Here is a 27,476-nt window from a genome sequence, read left to right as displayed (position 1 = left end):
GTGAGAAGAACAGGTAGGAGAGAGCAGCACAGTGTGTGAAATGTTGTGATTCTAGTAGGGACAATACCAATTTTTGGTGAATGTTGTGTCCAATGTAAGGTGTAGGCCAAGACTGAACTGTTTGTGTACACACTGCATTGTTTGTATACTACCCTGTGGTGGTAGATGTCCTGAAAGTCAGGAGTGCTTAAACATATGTGACGCTCCGGCGAATTGAGAGCCTAGTGGTTTTTATGTTAGCCACGCCCCAATGGCACGTTTGCCACGCCCCCAAATGCATGACCGCACCTCCCAAAATTTTTGCACTGCCGTTTGGCTAGCCACGCCCCTGAATATATGACCATATACCCAATATTTTTTGCGCCGCCGTAAGGCGGCGCAAAAAATTTTTGGGGCTTACTTCACTATGAGGGGGGCCCCATGAATTTGTTGTACCCGGGCCCTGAATTCTTCTTGGCAGCCCTGCTTATTGTCTGTCTCGTGGCAACATCACACTTTATACATACACCAAGTAAACTTGGGCCAAACAATTGTAACAAGAGGCTTCTCCTTTTATGGGCAGACATAATATTTAACTTGTGCTGCTAACAAAATAATAGTGACATGCGGCTAGATAGAACTTCTGACTTTAAGACGGAGCCTTCTGTACACAGGAAAACACCTAGCACAAAATGCGGCCTGGTTACCATGGGATAGTATTAATTCCTGTACAGTGGTTTACTTATGGTAGTTAGGAACAGAATGATGGATGAGTGACTTTTCTGTAATGTTAGCAATGAAAGTTTAAAATTAAAGGGACTTTCATGTCTCAATCTTTGTTCCCCGGTGTTCACTTGCACAAGGTCAAGTTATGTGTTATTCCGGAGATTGCTGCCCCTTGTGAAGTGGAAAAACGATCACTTTTGGTTCAAAAAGTAAGGGATCTATTTCTGTATGTGTGATGAAAATAAAGTTATTTAAAAAAAAAAAATCAGGAGAAAACTATGATTTCTCCAGCTTTAACCCGTGGATAAATAAAAAAACGTAAAATGAGCCATTTGTCGCCATTTTGGCTCTTCACCACTTGTTAAATAGACCCATAAAACTCTAATTTAAGGCTACATTAAAATAAAATAAAAAAATCACTATATCACTCCATAACCACAGGCAAAAAACAGTGACTCATTACTGGTATTAATAGTTATAGAGTGATAATAACACATTGTGAATGCAGGAAATCTGCTATATTTAAACACGCAGTGAGGTGCATTTGTGCTTCTTTAAATAACCTCCTTAAATAAAATGTCCACCTCTCACCCCATCCAGCTGAACACTTGCGGGGGTAGGGCAATACCCTGAACCATTCGGAAGATAGTCACAGCACAGCAGGGACCATTCAGTTGGGCCAAGAGGACCCAGAGACAAAATTGTGGAAGGGAAAGTGATCCATTACAGAGGTACCACTTGGTGGTAATCTCCAACACAGCAGGAGTCCCCATTAGCTGTGGGAAGAGGGATTTACCATGAAATATTTAACATGGGTGGATATTTTCTACAGTACAAAATAATCCAAAACGTCGCCATAGGAGTTCAGATTCTGAACACTGTATGTAACCTTGTTATCTACCTCAGTGTATCCTCGGATACTAGCAATTATACAATACCTGCAGTGTGCTCAACGTGTCTATTACAGACAATCTAGGATGCATATATTCCATGCATTATAAATGTTGTTTTTCATGTGCTTTGAGAATACAATTTGTGCACACACACTAAGAGGGCTTTCGTTAATCCCAGGAGTTGCAGAAATCTTCCGCCTACACAGTGGCTGAGGGGAAAGTTGTGAAATACTGACCGAGGACTGGCAGTAATTGCTGCCAATAGATTAGACACCTCTCAGTTGGCCAAGATATTAAAGTACAGCCAGACTTAACTGCAGATAGTTCGGATGTCAGTTGCTGAAAATGGCGACAGTGAAACCAGACTGATTAGCGGAATTCTACAGATTAGTGAAACACACTGACATAAGAGTTACTACAGTCTCATGATTGCTATTGCTTTTAGTGGGATATAAACCAACAAAACATCTTCCCACCCCCCAACTAGCAGAACTGTAAGGAACTCACCCCCTTCCAACACGGTCACATTTACTCTCCAGGCACTTACAACCAGAGAAGTGTAAATCCAAATAGCTGTGTTAGTTTCTAATATATGTGCTGATAAACACAGACATGGCCGCAGTGGAGCATAAATTGTGGTCTGAATTAAACACACTCTCCAAGGCAAACAGGGTCATAGTGATCCCACTTCTTTGTTAACTACAAGGCGCAGAAGGGCCTATGTAGTAAGGTAATAAAACACAAGGTCACAGGTCCTTTTTAATTAAAACTTTTATGTCCTCAGTTTATATGATTTGTGGTATGTTCAGTCTGTGTAAACTACATTTTATTAAGTGAATAATAAAACAACAGACTTAACTAAACTACATCAAAAGACTAAACAATAATATACTAACACTGCATACATTATGAGTCTGGGGGAAACTGCTGCTGGAGCACTGGGGGCTTCTGGGAAAACTGCTGCTGGAGCAGAAGAGCTTGCAATGTTTAGCACTTTGCATTTGCTATATATAACGTAGTGCAAGATATTGTCCTCTGTTAACAGCTGTGTCAGAATCAGACACAATCTCGCAGCATCCTCCAATAGCTTTGCGCCATACATGGGACGTTTTGGTTGCTCACGCCAAGCAACAAAGTCTGTGTCCAAATTTGGCCACCAATGTGGAGCCTAGTGTGGAAGTAGTAGATTATATTCAATGGCCAATCAGATTTTCCAGCAGCTTTGATTGACAGCTCACATATCGGAGTCAAATGTTGATTTGGTTTCCCGACTGCTTTGAGCTCACATATGCTGCAATATGGGGCAGATCTGTTTCAACTACCCCAACCTTCTACTATCACAGCTGTATCTCAAGCTTAATCAGATTTAGAAGTTTGGTTAAAAGGAATTAATTCAGTTTTAGCTTATTGTAAACTGGCATATTAAACTGCACAGTGACATAGTATGTTGACCAATCCTATTTTACAATCCAATGTTACACACTATAGAACAATAGCAGTTTGATACACAAGATTAAGAAACTCAGTTGGCCTATTAATCCAGCCAGATTGAAATAGGAAAATGTACTTAGTGAGGCTATATGATCCAGCCATTAAATGACAACTAATGTGGACTTAAGTGAAAGTATTACAAGATTAACTTTCACATTTAATTTCTGTAACTTAATAGATCCAAAGTGATAAGCTATGATCATGGTGGGATGTGTTTTCCCAATGTAAATAATAGACTTCCTGGGCTAGATTTACTAAACTGCAGGTTTGGAAAAATGGAGATGTTGCCTATAGCAACCAATCAGATTCTAGCTGTCATTTATTTAGTGCATTCTACAAAATGACAGCTGGGATCTGAATGGTTGCTATAGGCAACATCTCCACTTTTTCAAACCCGCAGTTTAGTAAATATACCCACCTGTCTGTAATCATACTAACAAAAAGTACAGTTGAGAGCAGGAGCAAGAGAAAGGAAATTTGCAGAGAACAGCAGCTTGCACTCAGCTAGACAATAGATTACATTAAATAACCAAACTATGGCTAAACTTAGGTTATTTGTGAATGTCACAACATATCATAAAAGATCAAAATTCAAAATATATGGCTCTTTAACGGCTTCCTTTTCCAGGATCTCTAGGCTAATGGGTGTTAGGATCTACGGTAATATAAATCTGATGATCTAAAACAATACAATAAAAATATTCACAAATCTGCACACAAGAAAAGCACATCAAAACAAATATATTTTCAGATGTATTGACTTTGATGCGCACGCTGCATTGATAAAAGTGCCAAGTGCTAGAACATCAATGAGGATACATGAAAGTTGCAATCACTGCGTTACATATTGCATGTGGTCTTTATGCATCAAAAACTGCTGAAAAGCAAGCGAAACATTCAAACATGTGACCAAGCACTAAATCTTATGAATAACTTTATATAAAATCAAGCAACAAACAGACATACAAAGAGACCCGTGATATAACCCTAACAAACTTTATTTAAGGCTGCAATAAGCAACTTTGAGCTTAACTGATTATTAAAATACTACAAAAGGCAATTCTCAGGAAGAACATTGTAAAGGCCCGCTTGAACCATGAAATATACGGTTAGTTCTTGAATATGCTTTATTACCCCACTAGTTGCACACAAGTAATAAGTCTTCAGATTTGAATAAGAAATAATGTGTATGAATGGGCTCATAGTACTATAGAAAGGCATTGTTAGGCTGGGTACTCACAAATAATAATGAGCCGATAATTTTCACCCAAATATCGGACCAGTCACACGATAAACGACCGTTAGGTCTGATATCACATTAGTGTGTACGCTCCCACAATCACGTTTTATTGTACCAAAGCACATTGTATCGTTTGATTTGATTTTATAAACGATGTCGGGCACATTCTGAAGTCTTTATGCGAACCAGCAGTGTCTATAGATCTCCATAGAGTTTACAGAGTCACGATCTTTTCAGCCAAAAAGATGAAGAGCCCAGATCTGAAGGTAAATCTTTTAAAATGTGTATAGTGTACACATGAATCGGCTGCTGATCGGACTTGGTAAAATAATTAACAATATCGCATCGGGAGAAATTTTTTGTAGTGTGTACCCAGCCTTAGAGTATGCCCTATTTGTTAACACGTTATTGCAACTGGAAAGAATTGTATGTTATTTAATATCTACCCAAGACAAAGCCACACTTATAGAACATTCTATATTTCTTGTCTCATATGCTAGTAAATGCTTTATGGAAACTAGTGAAATATATGAATATACATGTGTTCAGCTGATGTAAAACATAGCTTAATTTGGAATTTTGCCCCAATAAAGATAATACCAGTCAATCCAATTGCAAAATACTGCACAGTGTGTTGGCACAATAAAAACAAACGTTAAAAATAATAAATCTAGATAAACGTGCAAAGGAAAGGCAAGCTTCAATGTACAACAATAGTGCATGCACTACGCTATCAGGCTCATCTTCATAGAGAACATTGTTCTCGGTTTTATCCACTATCTGTTGTGACAGATGGACCATGTGCAGAAATAGCACCTGTGTGTATAAGCCCGTAGAGTGAGGACAGTGTGTGCTTATAGCTTCTAATAACTGTATCAAACAGGTCAAGACTAACACACACCAAACAACCACCTTAAAAGTCCTATGTACACATTGGCAGGTTGGTGGATTTCAGTTACCGTAATATCCTGCAAGGTACTTTATGTTGCAACAATGGTCTCCTGGCATCTAAGTATAGAGTCCATACTGCAAATCTACAGAGCGAGATCCTGAGAAGGTCACATATGCAGAGAGGTTGCGTGATGAATGAAGGAAACCAACAGGGAGAGAACATGAAATCAACACAACATACCTGCTCAGAGGTCGGAGTTCCTGGAAACACATCCAAGACACCTGGGTCTTCACTCTCCCAAGGGAACTTATTTTTTCCTTTCCCAGCACTCAACATTCTGCGAGCAACAGGATCAATGTGCGGTACCATCCCTCTACCACTGCGATCAGAGGCTAGAGAATTTCTACTTTGAGCTCTGTTGCCCGTCAATAGCCAGTCTGTGTCAGCTCCTGGCAAATGATGAGTCCCTCTCATTTGAGCCGATGAGGGGAACGGTAGAGCGTACTCTACTAAACCTTGGGGAGAGATCCTGGGTAGGGTCTTGCGTGCCAACCTGGCCTGAACAGCATTCATTAATCCATCGCCATTTTCTTGCAACTCTACTTCATCAACTGCTTTAAGTAGACAGCTCTTTCCTGGGCCCATCGAGACAGCCAAGACCGCAAAGGCCTCCAAAGCGGCATGGCGGACTCTCCTCTTACTATCAATTAAACATGGTGCAATTTCACAAGCTAAAAATGGTAAATTGAAGTCTTCGCTTGGATAGGTCAACAGGGACACAATACAAATATTTACAACTTCCTCTCTCACTCTGGAGTTCTTGTGTTTTAGGTTTTCAAGCAGCACGGTTAACACTTTGGAAGGTCCCGCCACCTTCATGAGTCTCATGTATATTTTCATGTATTCCTGTTTAACGGTTATCTTGCCATCTCCAAGAAGTTTCACTGTCGAAGCAATGATAGATTTGAGGAAGTCCTTTACATCTTGACCAAGATTTATTACGAGGCAATTAAGGACATCCAATGTGACCAGGACAACTGTGAAATTACTGTCATCTAGCAGTGTATATAAAAAGCTGATAAATCCGACCACATTGGATTGTGATATGGAACTAAAATCACAATCTTGGATGAGATATTTAAGTTCCTCAATAGCGCGGGTTCTAGACTTATAGTCCTTCAGGTCAAGAAGTCTTGATTTCAACTCCTGCGGGATGACTCCACAGCTAAGATTGCCATCACTTACAGATAAGTATGGTTTGACTTGATTGTCTCCCGTTATTACTGAAGATGTTTTGGGACTACGTGATTGAGGGCTAACTGTAGGACCACTCCACTGTGTAACTGGTTCACATGGTACGTCACAATAAGAGCAGTCTCGTGCCCGTGATCTCCTCCTTGCAGAACCAGTTTTCAATGGTTTAATATCCCCATTACTGGTGAAGGGCGATATGTGGACTTCCATCACTTGAGATTAATTCTCAACTTGGGAAAATGATTTAGAGTTAGAAAACGTCATTGTCTACATAATGACAATGCCGGAGACGGAGGTGGCCTTCTGGGCTACCTCATAATGTTCTCCAGCTGTTAATGTGGATTTGTATTAGGAAACTGGCTATAAATATCATACTGTGCTAAATCTGTAAAAGATCAATGGTATTTTCCAGATAATCAATATTCAGCGACAGATTAGTTTATCAATCAAGCTCCCAGGATTAAAAAAAATGTCAGTCACCAATGGATTGAGTCCTCAAACATCAAAATGAAATAACAGGATGCAAATCCAAGATTCAATCACTTAATTGATGGCACCAATTCTATTCTTCCTCACACATCCCGAGACAGAGGAGATTCCTACGTGAATGAAATGAACAAAACACCAAGTAAACAAAAATAATGTAATATACTCAGAATATAAATATAAAGAAACTATTCACAAAGAGGGCAAAATGGATTTTTACAGCTTTGAGAGAGCAATAGCCGTTCCTTTACAACATTATTGCATAAATCACTGTGGATCAATATTTTCGGCAATCATTCAAAATGTAGAGCTTTTCATACCTGAATTACGAATGCTGACAGTAGTTATTGTATCTGCTGAACCACTATAGGAATAAATATGACCAGAGCCAGTATATAAATTTACCAATGGTAGATCCTCTGCCACTGCCTGTGACATCACAATGCTACAGGTGATCTATGGAAGCAATCTTCAACCCCACTTTCCTACCCACCCATTCACTGGCAGCGATTGTAACTTGGTGATTATACTGCACAGTAAGTGTGTTCCATCTGGTAATTGGCGCAATTGTGTCACGTGTAAGTTACACAACTTCATGACAGCACAGTCTAGAACAGTGATGGGGTGAAACACTTTAGGGGCCGCATGCTGCGACCCTCTAAGGGTAACGTGCGACCGTTTTGAACGTTAATCTCAGTAATAACTTAAAACGATACTTTAATCAAAGGAAGAGACACCTATCTGTAATAACATTAGCGGGCATTTTAAACAAATGTAACAAGCTATAACAAACAGATCTGCCAATAAAGTAGTAAGGAGCTGGGGCCCGCCAGTGAAGGCTCAGAGAGCCACTTGTTGCCCATTACTGGTCTATATGCAATTCCAAACCCTGAGATGGACTGCAGCTCCGTGCTTGTGTGTGCATCACAGAAAAGACAAATGAACTGTATGCAAGTTTATGGATTTTTATACTGGCTACACATGAATTTCCGGGATTCCACTGTTCTATCCCATTGGTTGATACATTATCTGCTTCTGTTAGGGATACTCTGGACGGCTTCTACATTTATAACACGGTTGAACGCAAAGATCCAGCTGACAAATTTGTAACACTTTTTAATTTTTTCAGTTAGCTGGGAACTGGCAAATTCCTTCCCTTTGTACTAAATGGAAGTTTAATTAAAATATTGGCAAATATTTCATAGTATGGACAACTCAAGAGCCTTGGAAAGGTCTTATTATTAATTTGCTGTGCAGTTTTCATAACGATGTACCATTTATTGTTTTATATTGAACTGCACCGAAGACCTACCTAGATTTTGACACTTTTTAAAATAGTAACTTTATAACCATTCTTTTGGATTTGTGATTCCAATGGGAAATTAGACATAATAATCCCTAAATCACAGCGTGTATTAGCCCACCAAAAAAGACAATACCAATTAAAATCATCTTCAGATGTCAAAACGTATTTAATGTGGTTAAATTATGGCCACTGTCCAACTTTACTTATTGTACACCATAGGACTCCCATAAGTCAGATACTTTAAATTTAGCCCCAAATAGAATCTGTCCATGCATGGCCACCTTTATACCAAAGTCCTTAGCATGTAAGCCAGGTGTCAGATTTAGTTATATGCAGCTATTAGATGCTCCATTTCAGTGATCTCCTACTTACCATAAGCCAAAAAGCAACTAAATGTTCAATTCACCAATATGACATTTCTTATAGCTTAATGCAAGCATATTATAAATTCTGATTTTATGGCCACATAAGATAAAATATTGATATTTTTATAATAATAATATATTGCTGCTTGAGAATTTATAATGTAAAACATTGTGTTGTATATATAACAAAGATAATAAAAGGGAAATATACATGTGATTTAACTGTTGTGAAACTAGCATGATCTGCCAGATTATTGCTAGCCGGGACTGCTGAGATTTGTAGTTCCAACAATGTTAGGCAACCTGAGGTTCTCCAGTTAAAATACAAAAACGAGCCAGCTCTGTAGAGACACTAGACAGCTAATGATTGACTGCATGAGATATATTATACAGCCACCTATTTAGCACTATGTAACAAACACTCTGAGAACTATGACATTGTTTCCACTTTCAAGTTATGGATTTCCTTGTTTCAGACTAAAAAAAAAAAAATCATGAAAAGATGTGGTAAAATTCCCCATCAAAATATGTACATAAATAAAATAGATACCAATCTAAGGGATTTTATTCTGGTTTTTCAGAGTATGTAATATTTCTTTAGCCTGCCCTAGGATATCTAATTTACCACATTATCTGATTCTCTGTGTTCACTATAGGTGTAATGCTAGTTAAGGACCAAACAAGAAGCATCTATAAATCATTCTTAATATTTATTAACGGTGGTGGCAGGAGTGCAGTACTTGGGACTTGTTGTAAATAAATACCTTTAATACCCCCCACCACACATAACATTCCTATACCCCACGTCCCCATCAGATAACTTTAATACACCCGCCCCAGATAACATTAATATACCCCACAGATGACATTAGTAGCCCCAGATACCTACCTAACGTTGAAGGCAGCGGTCTGGTCTGTGCACGGTCAGTGTACAGAGAGGAGGAGAGGAGTAGAGACTGAATGAGAGGAGATGGAAGGGGGCAGGGAGCGGAGGAGGGCGATGGGGCAGGGAGGAGGGGAGAAGGAAGGGGAGGGGATTCGGGGAGGTGAGGGGAAGGGTCTCTGCCAAAGTGGCCGGGAATAATACCCATACAATGTGTCATGGGAATCAATGAGCAATTAAGTAATAACCTCACCTCCTATCGGCTACATATGTATCCAGGTGTTGCTGTCCCCCACCCTGCAGAGGTATCAGCTTGTGTGCTCCAGATACTGTACACCCCTCATATGCAGATATATGCAACAGGGAACATACTGACCATACATGCATGCATGCATCATACATACATACATACATACATACATACATACATACATACATGTCCTATGTGGCCGTGCAGACTGGAGGTCACATGACACACTACTACCCACCATAAACAGTGGCGGTCACCTGATCAGGCCCATCTTCCCTCCACCAGTCACTGCGCTGGGCTTGGTGAGAGAGTCAGTGGCCCCGCCGGGTCCCGTAGTGGCCCCCTGCTTCTTCATCGGTGAACAGATCAGGGGAACCTTAGCTATGAATTAGATAAGATCGGGTCGTCACTAAACCCGTTCCTATGGCAACAGGAGGAGGCCTCAGTGAGTCGCGCACAGCATACTGGGAGTTGTAGTCTACCAGGGCACAGCGATGGAGCGCGCATCCATTACAGAGCGGTTCTAAAGGGTGGAGGGAGTGGTGACCCGGAAGTGACGCGCTCTCCGCTGTGTTTGGGTTGTGACAAGAGAGGAGGCCGCGCTCGTGTCTGTTCCGCTGTCTCTGAGTGACACAGGTATGTGGCCGGTGGGGCTATGGAGGTCAGAGGTGACAGAGTCCTCCACCAGACAAGACTGGTTATAGTGAGGAGACTGACAGGTGCCAGGGATGTGGCTGCCAGGGGGCTGTCTCAACTGACTGGTGATAGTGAGGAGACTGCCAGGGGGCTGTCCCAGCTGACAGGTGCCAGGGATGAGGCTGCCAGGGGACTGTCCCAACTGGCAGGGGACTGTCCCAACTGACAGGTGCCAGGGATGAGACTGCCAGGGGACTGTCCCAGCTGACAGGTGCCAGGGATGAGGCTGCCAGGGAACTGTCCCAACTGACAGGTGCCAGGGATGAGACTGACAGCTGACAGGTGCCAGGAATGAGACTGCCAGGGGACTGTCCCAACTGACAGGTGCCTGGGATGAGACTGCCAGGGGACTGTCCCAACTGACAGGTGCCTGGGATGAGACTGCCAGGGGACTGTCTCAACTGACAGGTGCCAGGGATGAGACTGCCAGGGGACTGTCTCAACTGACAGGTGCCAGGGATGAGACTGCCAGGGGACTGTCTCAACTGACAGGTGCCAGGGATGAGGCTGCCAGGGGACTGTCTCAACTGACAGGTGCCAGGGATGAGGCTGCCAGGGGACTGTCCCAACTGACAGGTGCCAGGGATGAGGCTGCCAGGGGACTGTCCCAACAGACAGGTGCCAGGCATGAGACTGTCCGAACTGACAGGTGCCAGGGAGTAAACTCTTGTTTGGTAAATGGTGCCAGACAGTTTACTAGTATCAGGGAGCTAACTGGTGCCTGAACCTGCCCCAGAGATGAGACTACAGATATCTGTATTGCATAGGATTACACATGGCAATGTAACTAAAAATATAATTTCAAAGTCCTCCTTGGTATCGCTTTGAAACTTTTACATTTTTGGTCTTGGATGTTTCCACAGCCAATTATATATTAAATAAGTCATTAGAGTAATGTGACTTAAGAAATGTCTTTAAGGTGTCTTATTTGTATTCTTTTAGTTATTTATTAGTTATTACAATGGTATTTGTGTGCCTATAAATGTGATTTTCTATACAAGATGAGTCTGGATGGCTAAAAATGCGACCCACGGAAAGTAATAGCCAAGCCTTAAAGTTTGCCTTCAGCAGTTGAAGGGGCTTTGTGGCCCAGGGCTGAGGCAGAGGCTACACCCTGGCATTCACCTACCCACTGAGAGCAAAGTAGGGGAAGACTACTCCATAGGGTCAGTACTGTCAGCAGACAGGCAATGTGATTTCTGTCTTCTAGGACCTCATTTCCCTAGGGAGCATCTTATGCATGACCCACAACTTAGGACATAAGTTTGTTCCTATTTTTTCCTCTGTTGTTTTTGTCTTTAGCTGTTTTGTAAAAAAAAATGTATTCTCTAATTTACCTTTTCATTTTATTCTTTTTTTTTTTTCTTTTTTTTTTTTGTGGGTAACCCTGCAGCAAAGGGCTAATATAATCAGTTGTAAGGCACCGACCTGGTATAATTGAGGGTACACATCTAGATAACTTCGCCTTGAGTACCAAAGCACCATGCCTCGCCACTAAACATTGAATACCCCCTAAGTGCACAGTCTCTGTGACACCCTCCTTAGCCCAGCCCCACTTCTTCCATTAGACGGGCCTCCACAATCAGTATCTTGACACACTAATCTGCTATTATCCATACAGATCAGCTCAATGTTGCAGAAATAGGTGCATAATCTAACAAAAGTTTGTGAATAATATTTTTTTATAAAAAGTTTTCTGAGGTTAAGGACCATATAGAGTAGAAGCCACAAATGAGTTGCCTATTAGGCATTGTTGAAATATATTAACTGTGGTTGGAGGAGTGCTGTCTATCATTAATAAATCCCCACCTCATTCCCACATGCATTGGTGGTGGGTCCTGGGCCGACCCCAATATTCACGGTAACGCAAATCACCTACTTGGTGCCTCCACCTCTGGTTTGAGGGATCTATCCCAGGCTTTCAATCTAGCTGAAGAGCTACAAGAGAGCTGGGATAGTCAAGCTCACTGGTCACCATATGGACTAGATTTTGTCGAGCCCTGCTTCACTCCATTGCACATCGTTAGGAGTCTCTAATCGACATCAGTTTTAAGGCTTGAAAATGCATTTTAGATGATGGAAATATCAACATGTACTAGCTCCATTGACTGCATAACATGCTTCTCTTAAATGTACATTTTAATCTCATTTGTGATGTTAGATGTGGTGAGGCACAACATCATACATCACTCATCATTCTGACTTCTTGGGAGTCCCTAATCACCTGTCATCACTAGTCATTTTATCACTTCTCATAGTAGCTATTAAAAATGAATAGATTTGTTTCAATCGGATGTTAAGTCTGATTCTGATGTTCAGATATCCACATACTGTATATTTCTGTTAAATATTGTGCAACCCATTTGCTGATTTCAGCATTAATATAGGGATCTTATCAAGGGCACAAGTGTTATTTTCAGGAAAATGTAAATAAATGGCCAATCCATTGACCTACTGAAGTTCATGATTAAGTAATATGTATCCTTCTCTTCTCAGATGGACCAGTCCTCTCAGTCCTACATGCTTGCCAACATAACCCACTTGCACTCCGAACAGCTTCTGCAGGGCCTCAACCTCCTCCGCCAGCACCACGAGCTCTGCGATATTGTCCTCCAGGTGGGCGATGTCAAGATACACGCCCATAAAGTGGTGCTCGCCAGCATCAGCCCCTACTTCAAAGCCATGTTTACTGGAAACCTTTCAGAGAAAGAGAATTCGCAGGTGGAGTTTCAGTGCGTCGATGAGGCCGCTCTCCAGGCCATCATAGAATATGCCTATACAGGAACAGTCTTCATCTCCCAGGAAACAGTGGAATCTCTTCTTCCAGCCGCAAACCTCCTACAGATCAAGCTTGTGCTAAAGGAATGCTGTGCGTTCCTGGAGAGCCAGCTGGACGTAGGCAATTGCATCGGGATTTCACGCTTTGCTGAGACTTACGGCTGTCACGAACTGTACCTAGCCGCCAACAAGTTCATTTGCCAGAACTTTGAGGATGTTTGTCAGACGGAAGAATTTTTCGAGCTGACAAACTCCGAGTTACATGAGATAGTTTCCAATGACTGTTTGAATGTTGTTAGTGAGGAGAGCGTGTTTTATGCACTAGAGGCGTGGATCAAGTATGACGTGCAGGAGCGCCAGAAGTTCCTCTCTCAGTTATTGCACTGTGTCCGACTGCCGTTGCTGAGTGTCAAATTTCTCACCAGGCTGTATGAAGCTAATCACCTTATACGCGATGACCACACATGTAAACATTTATTGAACGAAGCTCTGAAATACCATTTTATGCCTGAACATAGACTCTCCCATCAGACGGTGCTAAAGACACAGTCACGCTGTGCTCCCAAAGTGCTTTGTGCGGTGGGAGGAAAAGCTGGACTGTTTGCTTGCCTGGAGAGGTACGTTTATATAACCAATCTTAGTGTCCCAGCTTCTGTTGAATTAGACTCCCTGTAGTCTCTGATAGTAGCGGACAGCATCATTGCTTCTTTTAAATGTAAAGGGTTGTAAATCCCTACTAGAGGATAGGTTGATCAGTCACTTGGGCTAATCTTCAATTATTCATTATGACGTATGTAATATACTAACCACGATCGAATGCTTTTGAAATTGAAATTGAAATCTTTATTTGTCGGCTCTTTGTGTTTAACATTACCTGTAAAATGTATTGGCAGATTAATCAAGCTTCCAAAATAACGCTCCTAGCTGTATGCCCAATTTCAGTCCATTCATGTTTTTATAGTGAAAATCTAATGTTGGATTTTTTTGATTTAGGACATTTATATACAAGCATAGACTGAGTCAAAGTTTTTATATCTTGGCTGAAGTCTAGCAGTGATCGCTGCCTCCTATTTTTAAACCCAACAACAATATTCGTCAAAAGCAGCATCAACATATTTAATTTTCCACGTTGGGAGTTTTGCCAGTTGTTACATTCTCCCAACAAAGCCTGTTTTGAGAAGCTCCCTCTGTGGACAGTAACCTTTCTAGTGATATATGATGCTTAATGAGGGGTGTGCAGACACTTTGGGGTAGATTTATCAAGCCTTAAAAGAAAAAGTGGAAGGGTTACCTGCAGCAACCAATTAGATTTAAGCTGTCATTTATCAGTACATTCTAGAAAATGATAGCTAAAACTTTATTGGTTGTTATGGGCAACACCTCCACTTTTCCTTTTAGACACTTTGATGAATATACCACTTTGGGGCAGATTCAATTAGTTTAGGATTAACGCGTCGTTAGTAGTATTACCTTTAATACAGTCATTTAAACCGGTATTTTTACTTTCGAGAGTTGCGAGCAAAAATCAGCGTTAAAGTTACCATATTAATGGTAATACTGCACACTTTTACCGTACCAACGGTAATATTGTGCAGGCTGCGCTATTTCTAGATTAAAGCGGACGAATTAAATTGGCCCCTTTATGTTGCCCATTTCCCAGCCTGCATGTGGATGGGTTTGTTAAACTTTTAGGCCCACGTTTTAATAATTTGTTTCTTATACTGTTAAATTACTATACTTTATTGCACAATATAGAGTTAGCTTGAACTATAGTGTGTTATAAATTCTAGCACGTTGCAGTTTTTAAGAAAGACGGGAGACATACGTGGAATTGTGGTAATGCAAGTAGCATGGTATTTTTGGACTCTACAACAATAGCTCACTTTGTGCTAGTAGTATTGAGTCTATAATTAACAAATTATTCACATTCAGTGTTGAGTTGGGTTTCTATTGCCTTCCAGGAAATGTTGTTAGACTTCTGAGTTAAATTCTATGTAACACATACATGTTCTTTTCTAAATGTACAATAACACTGTATATAGATGTTTGTGGAATATTTTTCAGACTGTGGTGGGATAGTCATTGTCTTTGTTTATTTGTAGTTTTCATTTTCTTTGTTTTTCTAGGGGGGTCTACTAGTTAAGTTTAGTTTAATGAGTCATCTGAGTTTTAGGCTGGCCGCATAGGGTGTAATTTATTATTTGGTTTTTTTTTTGGTTTTTTTTTTAGTTTTTGCTTAGTTTGGTTACATTATCTAATTGTACCGTGTGGATTGAATTTTCAAGTATGCTAGAAAATTGTCCAATTAGTTCCGCATGCCGGCACCTATGGAGAGAACTCTGATCTTGTTGTATGATCAGGTACTTGAACAACTGAATCGGTGTCATTTTGCTCTCCATATGTTTGACTATTTCTGATCCGTAAGCCTAGATCACAGTATTTGTGTAAACTATTTAATTTTGAATCATTTTGGTCTATTGTCTGGTTGACTATGTCTTGTTCCTTCCAGTATGGAGATGTATTTTCCCCAGGACGATTCTTGGATAGGCCTGGCCCCCCTGGGATCCACCCGTTATGAATTTGGACTGTGCACCCTGGACCAGAAAGTGTATGTTGTTGGGGGCATTGCTACCCACGTGAGACAGGGCATCAACTACAGGAAGCATGAGAGCTCCGTGGAGTGTTGGGACCCGGTGACCAACACGTGGACATCCGTGGAGAGGATGAATGAGTGTCGGAGTACTCTTGGTGCTGTGGTTTTAGCAGGAGAACTGTATGCTTTAGGTGGATACGATGGACAGTCATGCTTACAGTCTGTGGAAAAATATATACCGAAGGCTAAAGAATGGCAGCCAGTTGCTCCCATGATTAAAACAAGGAGTTGCTTTGCCGGTGCCGTGCTGGATGGCATGATCTATGCTATTGGTGGCTACGGACCAGCTCATATGAACAGGTACTTTCTATATATTGTTGCATAGTGTCCTGTTTATTCTATGCTGCGTTTTGAGCATTTAAATCCTCCTGGTAATAAGCATCAAGGGATTTAATTATCCATCTTGATCGCTATAAATACATGGTTGTTAAGGGAACCTTTTCTTTGCATAAATAGAGGTTTGCAATGGGAACACGAGAATGTTAGTCTATGGTGGTCATTATTTTTGTGAACAAACTTTACTGGGTGTTGGCTGGTGACAGTGCTGCTACAACTATAATTAAAGGAGTGCTCTCGACAATATATAAATTAATCGGAGACAGCCTAGGGAGGGGCAATATACTGGTCCCATAGTAATACCATATATTGCCAAATATTTCTATTTCCAATGTCTTATTACCGGCGTATTTCTCTGTGTCCACTCTGTGAGATTTCAGAAACTCACAGGTTACAGATCACCAAAAATCCCTTTGCTTCCCAAACTGCTGTGTTAGATTTCAATGGGAGAATAGAGTGAGGTTAAGTTTTGTCTTCTTGTGTTGGAGGCTGTTTCAGGCAAAATTGGTCTCCAGGAAAATGGCTGACCCAAAATTTGGTTTATGCATACAACAGTGAGTGATAGTTGAGTAGATTAAATATTCAAAAACATATATGTAAGAATAATGATAACTCAACAATAATAGAGTGACCTTTTGTTCTATAAATGCAGCATTAACTTTGTTTTGTATGTCTTATCTAGTGTGGAACGATATGATCCTGCTAAGGACTCCTGGGACATGGTGGCTCCAATGGCGGATAAAAGGATTAACTTTGGCGTGAGCGTTATGCTGGGATTTATATTTGTAGTGGGGGGACACAACGGGGTGTCTCACTTGTCCAGCATTGAGAGGTATGATCCTCACCAGAATCAGTGGACCGTCTGCAGACCAATGACAGAGCCCAGAACAGGTGAGAGAAACGTGACATAAAGCGTTGGCTATCAATAATTTACACTTCAACCCTGTATTCTTTTGAATGTTTCAGGAGCTGTCTTTATTAATTATTTACTTGTTTGTGAAAACCTAGTAGTCAGCCCTGTCCCTACTCAGATCTATAGCTGCTACACATCCCTTGAATGAAAGATACTCCTATGACGTGTTGGCAGTTCATTCATCTACAGCTCCCAGCACCACATCCATTCCCAAAAAACAGTACGGAAGAGTGAATTTATTTATTTCAGTTTCAATGTTCCTGCCTGCAACTTTAAAGTGGCATTCCCATTTTTTTGGGGGCCAAAAATGACCCTACTGACCACTTAGTTGTTTGTCTCCCAGCTGGGGTGGGTGCAGGAGGGTGGCACAGAGCTTGTGGCACGTTATTGGGCTGTATGGCCACATCCCCCACTCTCGTGTCATTTTAAAGTGGCGCATGAGCAGCACTCCCGGGTAACTGGTGGAACAACCTAAATCACTGACTTAGGTTGATAAATGACTGTGTTAGCTGATTTGTTTGTTTGTATTTATTTTCCTGGGAGAAGTACGGCTTTCTTTTGATTGCATATTGGAATCAATGTCTTTAGGATTTTTTTTGACTATTAAATAGGAGGAAGGGGGATGTGTGTGCTGTATTTTACCTCTTTGAAGGCACAATAACGCTGTAAATATAAGCAGTATATTTTTATTTATTGTAATATGTAGGGTTTTGTTATTGTTTTTATGCTAGGTAGACCCTGGTTTGTTTAATGGGTCTCTCCTTTTACACCCACTAAATGGTGTGATGTAAACTGGGTCCGGTAGAGCTGCTTCTATTAGATCGTGTGCTTGGATCTAATAGTGCTAGCAGGCCGGAGATAGCTGATTTAGGTCTCTTCTGCTCTGCATTGGCACTGCCCTCTGCCAGGGGAATTCCTTGTCATGTCACTGCAATGACATGATACTATTTCCTCCTCAAACAAGGAGGCAGCACATAGCATTCGCTTGGAACACTATGCTGCATTCAGAGTCCCCACCCTAAGGTCGACCTTTACATTGTGGGACCCACATTAATGTTAAATTGCTGAATTGCTCCTTGCCCCTAAGTGGAGTTCCAGGAACTGCCATTTCAAGCTGTTTCTCCTGAAGGTCAACAGTCTCTGCGAATCAGGTCCTGTCCTCAGCTGGTTGTGTTAACTATCAGACTGGGTTGTGTCCCTGTGGATCCGTGGGAGGCCACAAGCTCTCCACTGTGCTTCACTACAGCAAAGCGGGAGGCCCGGGAAAAGACGGGTACAGTGTGCAAATCCCAAGGCTCCACTAAGGGGAAAGAACACCCCTCAAAAGTTTGCCCTGTGTGGTGGCGCGCATGGCACCCCTCACAAGCTTGCCCTGTGTGGTGGCGCGCATGGCACCCCTCACAAGCTTGCCCTGTGTGGTGGCGCGCATGGCACCCCTCAAAGCTGGCACTGGTCAACACTTTGTGTACCAGACAGTTTGAGAAATCATAGCTGCAGTTGTAGAACTGATTGAGTCATTGTAATATATGCATCTATCTCTTTCACAAGAACATTTCTCATTCCTCTCTCCCTTCCTGTGCAGGCGTTGGCGCAGCGGTGATTGAGAACTACCTCTATGTGGTTGGGGGTCACTCAGGGTCATCCTATCTCAATACAGTACAGAAATATGACCCCATCTCGGACACATGGCTGGATTCGGCTGGCATGGCATATTCTCGATGTAACTTTGGTCTGACGGCCCTTTGATGAACATAAGCACATTGTGTGATAATATATCCCTGCATGAGCAGACGTCCGAGGCCTCGTTTCCAGGAAATTGAAACACAACGACGCAGAGATTCAGGGGAAATCCGATCATCTGCTGGGTGAAAGCCCTTCAGCAGTCTGAAACGTCACTTATTTTTGTATTCCGTAAATCCAAACTAGCATGACTCACTATTCCCAATGTTATCATAAGTTCCAAACCTCTGGAAAGATCTAAAATAATGATCAACCATTGCAGTTGTAGTATGTGGGAAGAACAGTCGGTGACTATTGCTGGTCCTGAAGATGTAAGTTTATGTTGAGTAAAAATGGGTTCTGTGTCAGATCTAACATTGGCAGATATGACTGCCATCTTGTTCCTTGACAGCCGTTACTTTCTGAACAGCTTCGGTGTAAGTGTTTACGATGGAAATAGAGCGACACACACGACACACACAGTGTGTCACTGGAATATATATATATATATATATATTATATGCGTGTGTGTTTGCACAATTCTCAATTTATGAATACTGAACGTAGAATAATAATTGGAGTTTGAAATCACTGTTTAATATTCTGCAGTGCTCTCCCAATCATGTACCCAAAATGTATACATAAAGTGGATCTCTCGCCACAAATGAGCATGTTGTACATTGTTACCATGTGCACAACTATACGTACATTATAATAGCCATCTATTGTGGAAATATTTCCTCATTTTACCTAGTTAATCCGTCTTCCCCTTGTCTTTTTCCTCTTGCGTTGTATGTAAGTCAGAGGGAGGTGACGGACTCATCAGGTACCCAGTTTATTAAAGAAAAGAAAAATTGACTGGATGGCAGCTTGTTTTGGTTGGACAAAGGTTTTGAAGGGCACATTATGTCTACCCACCACAGGCCAGGTTGGATGATCCAGTATTCATGAGACTGCAGGTTATAATTATGCTAGTAACCAGTAACATCACGGACACCCTATACATGACGTGCAATAGTGGCAGCCATTTTGTGAGCTGACTGAATATTCCACATCACTGCAGTTTATTAATTTATGAGAAACTAGTGGTAACATGGAGACATAAGACACAAAGGGGGTATTCAATTGTTAGCAGTTTTTTTTTTGTTTGTTTTTTCCCCCTGACGCGTAAAAAAAAAAAATCTCCTGCGGGTTTTTGACTGCAGTAGCGACCGTTTTGAATTAGTGCAACGGGAAAACTCGTGCAATTAAATTGAAAAAGAGAACGCTGCTCCCGCGTGTTAAAAATTGTGTTTGCGAGATTTTAGGGGAGTTTTAACGCAATCATGTATAACCCAAAAAAAAGGTTTTGCATACATTTCCATACATTAGATTGTATTACACATTGATAATATCTACATTACAGTACTTTCTTTAGCATATTTTTTATTGAACTATTTGTTTACCATACAATCATCTATACCATGTCAAAACACATTACTACATTCATATTTGTACCAAAAACATACATAAATATAATTAGTGATTTTATTTATTTATTTTTTTATTTCATTATTTTTTCACAAGAAAGTCAACTTACACAAGTTAGGCATTAGTGATAAACATAAGTTTAACTTTTTTCCACATTATTCCAGGATTTTTAGCCGCCGCGTTAAAACAATTAAATGGCTTTCAACGCGGCTGCCTCTCGCAAGCCCTATACTTTCAATAGACCGTCTACTGGAGCGCGAGAGGACCGTTTCATGAAAAAAACGTAGCGTTAAAAATGGAATTGAATTGTGGGTTAACCCGCTCGAAAATGATAAAAAAACAGCGTTAAAATTACTTTACGCGGTCAAAAAAAAATAACTCTCTGACAATTTATTAACCCCAAAAAGGTTCCTAAGAGATGCCAATGGTTCCTAGTGAAACAAAATGGCTGATTCAACTGCATTAGTAATCGGTAGCCTTGACTCTTCATGCACATAGTGCCTCAGTGATTCCTAGCGTGCCTTGACAGCTATTGACTGGCTGTATACTGGCAAAGCATGCTGAGACTTGTAGTCCTGCAGCACCGGGAGAGCCATAGGTTGGCCATCCCTGAATGCTTCATGCATCTAGTGCCTCCGTGTTGTTACTTGTTCCTAGTAAAATGACAGGCTGTATTCTCTTGACTACTGGTTCAAAATGGCTGCCTCTACTGTGTGCAGAAGACAGGTACTCGTTTATGTGGCACAGCCAGATTTATTTTACTTTAGTAGAATAGTAAATTTACCAGACATGGTGAATATTTCCCATCTCTGTCAAGTATCAGAGTTGTGTGCCGGACAGCCTGTCCTGGTCAATTATACAAATCTTCTCGCTGTTTTGCAGTGACAAGATGTGACTTGCTGTCCCATAGCGAAATAACTGGTGCTAGTACTGCGCTGTTATATAAATGTTTAAATATTATCTTGTAGAAAGCTTGGATATTATGGAAAAGGTCTAAAACTGCATTTCAGAAAAAAAAATGGAATGTTATGTTCTAAATAAACATGTTCATATATAACCTCTTACTATATGACAATGAAAATCAAAACGTTTGTGAGTATGTAAATACAATGGTTATATTGCACACAGACTGAGTCCTACACGGCCATCTTCCATAGAGAAGGGTCTAGACTCTATGGGAACCAGCTGCAGTACTATTAATGCTGGCGAAGACAGACCAGGCACCGTTCAATACTTTCAATGGTTCATTACTGCTCCTCCATAGTTTGGGGTTTTCTTGAACCCATAACTTTAGTCAGCAGCAGCAGTAGTATTAACTGGTCAGCAATACCCCAGCCTTGTATTTAATAAGTGTGAAGATGTTAAAGCTGTTTAGGAAATTCAGCCAATTGCTGAGTGTCCTCATCCATGATGCTCTGCTGGTCAGTGAAGGATTGTGGGTAAGGACTGACAACACATCCGCAATTTCCCAGCACTGATATAAAGGTGTTTTGCCTTTCAGTTGACTAATTTATAGACTGTTACATGTCATTCTCAAATTTTACTTTATTTTTATTTATAGTTTTCCATGCATTTGCATCATCAGCCAGACTTATGGGTTTTTTATTGTTGTTTATTTGTTACCCTTTGATACGACACATCTGCTCTGTTTTCTGCATTGGATACAGTTACATATAGAGAGCATCCTTGTCTTGTGTCACACGATAAGCAAAATAATGTACTCTGTCTGATGAAAAACATGGCTAAAGGGCACAGAAGGAGGGAGTAGTTGTGTATTTGCAGAAGAGCATGTACATGCTGTTACTTTAGTCCTCCGATGGTGGAAAACCTTTTGTAAACGTCATTATACCAGTCCTCTGGTTTATCTGTTCTATTCAGTAGTAGATGGAAATATGTTATGTTACATCCACTTACAGACCATTGTTCTGGGCATACATTCCTATATCCCTTTTAAATTAATAAAGGCGAGATTCAGCACTAGTGTGTGAAACTGGGGGGGGTCTGTATTTGGGCTAATGGGTGGCTAATGAGTGACAGTAGTGAACTTCTGTTGCCTTCCCTCCCCCAAAACTTCTCTGATCAAGTTTAGGTTATCCTCATGGATCTCATTCACACTGTAATTGGAGTAAATTCATCATCGCCCAGATTTGGAAAAAATTAAGTTAACTTGACAACCTTGATCATTAATAAATTATAATTGTTTGTCAACTATATGAATAAGATACAATTGGTAGCTAAAAAAATGTTATTTATTGCACAACTAAACTGATATATTATAACCATATAAGGCAGTAGTCCCGATTTTAGCAACGATGGTTGCTAAAATGGTTTTCGTAATTATCCAGAAATATCCATATGATGGCTTAGTTCCATTTATGCAGTAGTTATTATCCAATGGTGTTAGATTGGATACTTTCTGTTAGTGTCTCAAAGGTAGGTTCTTGTTTTATCTGAGGCTTCTGATCAGAAGTTGTACCTGAATATCCAGTATGACGGTGAGAAATCCGAGGTGCGTTCCACTGTGGAACACACAGAGCTACTTATAGTTTGGTGTGTAGTGTGAAAGGCTTTTCCAAAGTGTTTTTCTTTTCATGACGTGACTTTCTCAAAGGGATTAGTCTGGCTATGGTCTGACGTGGTTGTAATATATACTGAAGTGGAAATTGCTCAATCAATTTATAGGTTCATAGCAGGTGCTTGAAAGGGTGGGGTAATCATGCCAGGAGCAAATACAGAGAAAAATCCCCAGCATGCTGCTATACACGGCAACGGAGCTGCTATTTCTACTTGTACATAAAAATGCAGAAATCTTAGTTGCAGACATTTTGCATATGTATGGAAAGCCACCCGCCACTTCATGGTGCATCGACTAATAGGTTGGTCCTAACTCTAAATAATGAGAGTCCATATTTTTGAGTCATACATGTGCTTTTAATTGAGATCTAACTTACCAAGAGGTACCCCAAACTCCTCCAAATGGCAATACAGCACCAGCACTCCCCATCACCTACTGACACCGTAGCATGCCTCTCAAACAAACAATACAGAAAGACGAACCTGACGCGTTTCTTCACATGATGTGACTTTCTCAGGGGGATTAGTCTATGTTCTGACATGGTTGTAATATACACAGAAGTAGAAGTTGCTCAATCAATTTATAGGTTCATAGCAGGTGCTTGAAACGGGGGGTTATCCAGCATAGAACAAATACAGAGAAAACTCCCCCAGCACTCTGCTATAACCAGCAACGGAGCTGCTATTTTTATTTGTACATAATAATGCAGAAATCTCAGTTGCACACCTGTATGTAAAGCCACCCGCCACTTCACGGTGGTTGTACTATATATGCCTTCTATTTATTTGGGTTCTCTGGGCAAACATTTGTTAATTCCTTTTATTTATCTGGGCAGGTACAGGACAAAAAAAAAAATCAGTTTTTTCTAATTAAAGGGCTATTTTACCTGTGACTTTAGTCTATAAATAGTTCATGTCACAGTTTACGGCCCGGATACTGTTACTGTGAGGAAAACGGAGAGCTGGGTACAATTGTTTATGAATTGTACATCAAGTGCAGAGATTAGTGGTTTAGGAAGGGAAGGTTATTTAAATAATTCCAAGAAGAAGAAGGAACATTATGTTCCTGTTCTTTGTTTTATGCAACTAGTCTGCTGTATATGATGCTCACAGTGAACTGTGTTTGGGAAATTGGGAAGAAGATGGATATAGTAGGTGATTTAATATTAACAATCCCTTAGACCAGTGTGTCCTGAATCCAGTCCTCCCGCAGCCTTAACAGTGCAGGTTTTCCAGGTCACCAGTGACATATTTATATCACCTGTGTATCTGTTGTCTGTGCTCCAGCAAGGAGATATGGAAAACCTGCACTGTTAGAGTTTGCTGAGGACCAGCTTTGGGAAACACTGCCTGAAAAGTTGGGACCAGACTTTATGGCTGTACAGAGTCCATCTCGAGTTACTACTTCACACTTTAGAATTCTATTTGTAAGTGTATTTAAACAATGGTGCTATGTGTCAAGTTTAGTCCCCTGGATTCACCTAGTGTTGGAACATTGATTTGATAATTTTAATTTGCTAAAGCACATCCTGTGGCAGCTCACATTGAAATAAATATAAACACACACAAAAGTAAATTGGGTGAATCACAAATAATTCAAATTGATCACTACCATATTTCAGTGAGTGTCCGTATCATACATAAAGTCAGTTGTTTGGATTGGTAGCAGTAATATGTGCAAAATAAATATTTCTTTTGTATTGCCTCATTGATTTCTACATCACAATACTTCCCACTTTCAGCGAAGTCATTATGGCTGCTTATAGTAAAGCTGAAACTGCAAAACTAAATGGTTTAGACCAGGGGTGGTCATGCAGTCAGAGACCAAGAGCCAAAAAATATCTATTAATACCGCAAAGAGCCAACTTTACCTTTTATATATTTGTGTGCATATGCATAGACCCAGCATAAAGACGCTCATACATAACTTACATTCATACATTGCAAATATAACATAATTTACAATATCTTGCTAAGCGAAAAAGAAAATATCCAGCACATTGCCGAAATGTTCAGAGTAATCATCAAATTGGCACAGCTGTGTCCAGTGGAGGGGGGTTCGAAGGGTTACTTATACTCTCTCTATGGTAGCTCACACTGCTACTGCATAGACAAACCCTCTGACCTCTTTACAAGCTCATAGGATTTCCCCACATGCTGTCAAATCTCCCCATATGCACCTTACATGCATATCAGCCTCTCCACATGCCCCAGAAATGCTCATCAGACCTCCCCACATGCCCCAGAAATGCTCATCAGACCTCCCCACATGCCCCAGAAATGCTCATCAGACCTCCTCACTTGCCCCTTACATTCCCATCCGCCTCTCCACATGCCCCAGAAATGCTCATCAGACCTTCCCACATGCCATCAGATATACCCACATTCCCTATGCATGCCAATCAAACCTCCCCACATGTCAACAGGTATCCACATATTCATCAGATCTCCCCAAATGCCCATTAGCTTCTTCACATTTCCTCAGATCTCACATGCCCCTTACTTGCCTCTCCACACCCCTCACTCTACAGAGAACACTACACTTTCCTTCCCTGATTTAATTATCTGTGGCACTGTGACCTCCTGCATTGTACAGAGGAGGTCACACGATGAGACGTCTCGGTCAGTCGAGCAGCTGAATGTTTTCCAATCTGCCTCTGCCTGGCACACTATACATCTTTCATGATTCTGGCCCGAACCAACATTTCAAAGCTCAAAGAGCCGCATGTGGCTCTAGAGCCACAGATTGGCCACCGCTGGTTTAGACTGTCCATATAAATGCATATTTTTTTGGCATGAGTCAGATGCTTCTTAAATGGAAATTTATTTTATTGTACTATTCCAAATGCTTCATAAAATTAACATAACTTGATTTAAAGGGGGATTCTCCACAAAAAAATCCCCCATCCTTAGTTTGTATATACACTGATGAGGCACAATATTAAAGCCAGCTGTGTAGGTCCCTCCTCCTGTCACCAAAACAGCTCTGACCCGTCGAGGCATGGACTGCACAAGACCTCTGAAGGTTTCCTGTGGTATCTGGCACCAAGATGTTAGCAGCAGATCCTTTAACTTCTGTTAGTTGTTAGGTGGCACCTCCATGACTCGGACTTGTTTTTTCAGCACATCCCACAGAGGCTCGGTCGGATTGATATCTAGGGAATTTGGAGGCCAAGTTAACACCTTGAACTCTTTTTCATGTTCTTTAAACCATTCCTGAACAATTTTTGCAGTGTGGCAGGGGGCATTATCCTGCTGAAAGAGACCACTACCATCAGGGGATACCTTTGCCATGAAGAGGTGTATTTGGTCTCCATCAATCTTTAGGTATGTGTCAAAGTAACATCCACATGAATGTCAATAGAACATTGCACAGAACATCACACTGCCTCCGCTGGTTTGCCTTCTTCCATGGTGCCATCTCTTCCCCAGGTAAACGATACACACGCACCTGGCTTTCCACATGATCTAAATGAAAACGCAATTCATCAGACCAGGCCATCTACCATTGCTCCATGGTCCAGTTCTGGCGCTCATGTTCCCATTATAGGAGCTTCCGGCGGTGGACAGGGATCGGCATGGGCACTCTGACTGGTTTGCAGCCCCATATTCAGCAAGCTGCGATGCACTGTGTGTTCTGACACCTTTCTATTATGACCAGCATTAACGTTTTCAGCAATTTGCGCTATAGAAGCTCTTCTGTGGGATTGGACCAAACGGGAGATCAGTTGCATCACCGCTCACTCTGCTCAGTGGGTAAAGTGAGCTGTTACGGTAAGTGACTCAGCCTAGTAGTCTTCAGCATAGAGCGCCATTGAGCAAATAGACAAATGCGCTCAAAGACAGACTAAGCGACACAATGGCAGCAGCTGTGGGACCAAGGTATCCCTCCTTGACAAAATAGACAAATAATAAAAGTCCCAAGTGCGCTCGCAAAGTCAAAACCTGGATAAATGGATCTATAAAAGGTGTACATAAGATCAGAAAAATAAAAAAATGATGATAATAATGAATGAAAAAATAAAAATAAGGTGTGAGATTAAACAATAATAAAATAAAAATAGAAATAAAAAATTAAAATAGTAGAAAATAAAAAAATAAAAACTCAAACATAGGAAAATAATAAATCAAAAATAAATGTTCAATATAGGGCAAAAAGAGTGAGGATAAATCTATGCACCAAGGCAATAAAAAAATGATGAAAACAAAAAATGAAGCTCAAATGATGTGAAAGTCACAAGGTCCTAACGGTCATATATATGTTAGCCCAAACAAGATGGAAAAAGAGCCTGTAATGTGGCAGTTGGGTCAATAATCCATATTGATGATAGTAATAAAGACACGTGAAAAACGGTCCAATAGTGCTCTCAAATTCTACAGCTCCAGATGATTCATGTGTCTCCAAAAAAAGTTGAATATATGCATGTGCAGTGTCCCAAATGAATATAAATGCTAACTGGCAATTAGATCAGAAATCAAATAAAATAAACAAAATTTAATGAAGTCGATGTCCATCAACATTCCGTAGCGTGAGACGCAGCATCGCTGTCATAAAAATGAGTTGATTGTAAA

The 27,476-nt window shown here is 40.9% G+C and overlaps 2 protein-coding genes across 3 annotated transcripts in view; one reads left to right on the top strand and one right to left on the bottom strand.

Moving 5' to 3' along the window:
- TOGARAM1 (TOG array regulator of axonemal microtubules 1) overlaps nucleotides 1–10,091 on the bottom strand; it is a 32,647-nt gene extending 22,556 nt beyond the window's left edge. The window contains exons 1-2 of one of the 2 annotated variants that reach the window (XM_075192568.1): nucleotides 10,004–10,091; nucleotides 5,462–7,074 (exon numbers count right to left, since the gene is read on the bottom strand). In XM_075192568.1, the coding sequence (XP_075048669.1) occupies nucleotides 5,462–6,685 (1,224 nt within the window). In that variant the 5' untranslated portion in view covers nucleotides 6,686–7,074; nucleotides 10,004–10,091. Of the gene's footprint in view, nucleotides 1–5,461; nucleotides 7,075–9,521; nucleotides 9,604–10,003 lie in introns of those variants that run through there. The other variant, XM_075192567.1, reaches the window with a different exon arrangement.
- A 92-nt stretch (nucleotides 10,092–10,183) lies between these two features.
- On the top strand, nucleotides 10,184–21,465 carry KLHL28 (kelch like family member 28). The gene is made up of 5 exons (XM_075192571.1): nucleotides 10,184–10,401; nucleotides 12,958–13,856; nucleotides 15,749–16,192; nucleotides 16,911–17,119; nucleotides 18,724–21,465. The coding sequence occupies exons 2-5, from the start codon at nucleotides 12,958–12,960 to the stop codon at nucleotides 18,885–18,887; spliced, it is 1,716 nt and encodes a 571-aa protein (XP_075048672.1). The 5' UTR covers nucleotides 10,184–10,401; the 3' UTR covers nucleotides 18,888–21,465.
- The last annotated feature ends 6,011 nt before the right edge of the window (nucleotides 21,466–27,476 follow it).

Source organism: Mixophyes fleayi, chromosome 12, assembly GCF_038048845.1.
Source record: "Mixophyes fleayi isolate aMixFle1 chromosome 12, aMixFle1.hap1, whole genome shotgun sequence".
NCBI classification, from domain to species: domain Eukaryota; kingdom Metazoa; phylum Chordata; class Amphibia; order Anura; family Limnodynastidae; genus Mixophyes; species Mixophyes fleayi.
Note: the sequence above shows the minus strand (reverse complement) of the source record. Positions and strands in the feature narration are given on the sequence as shown.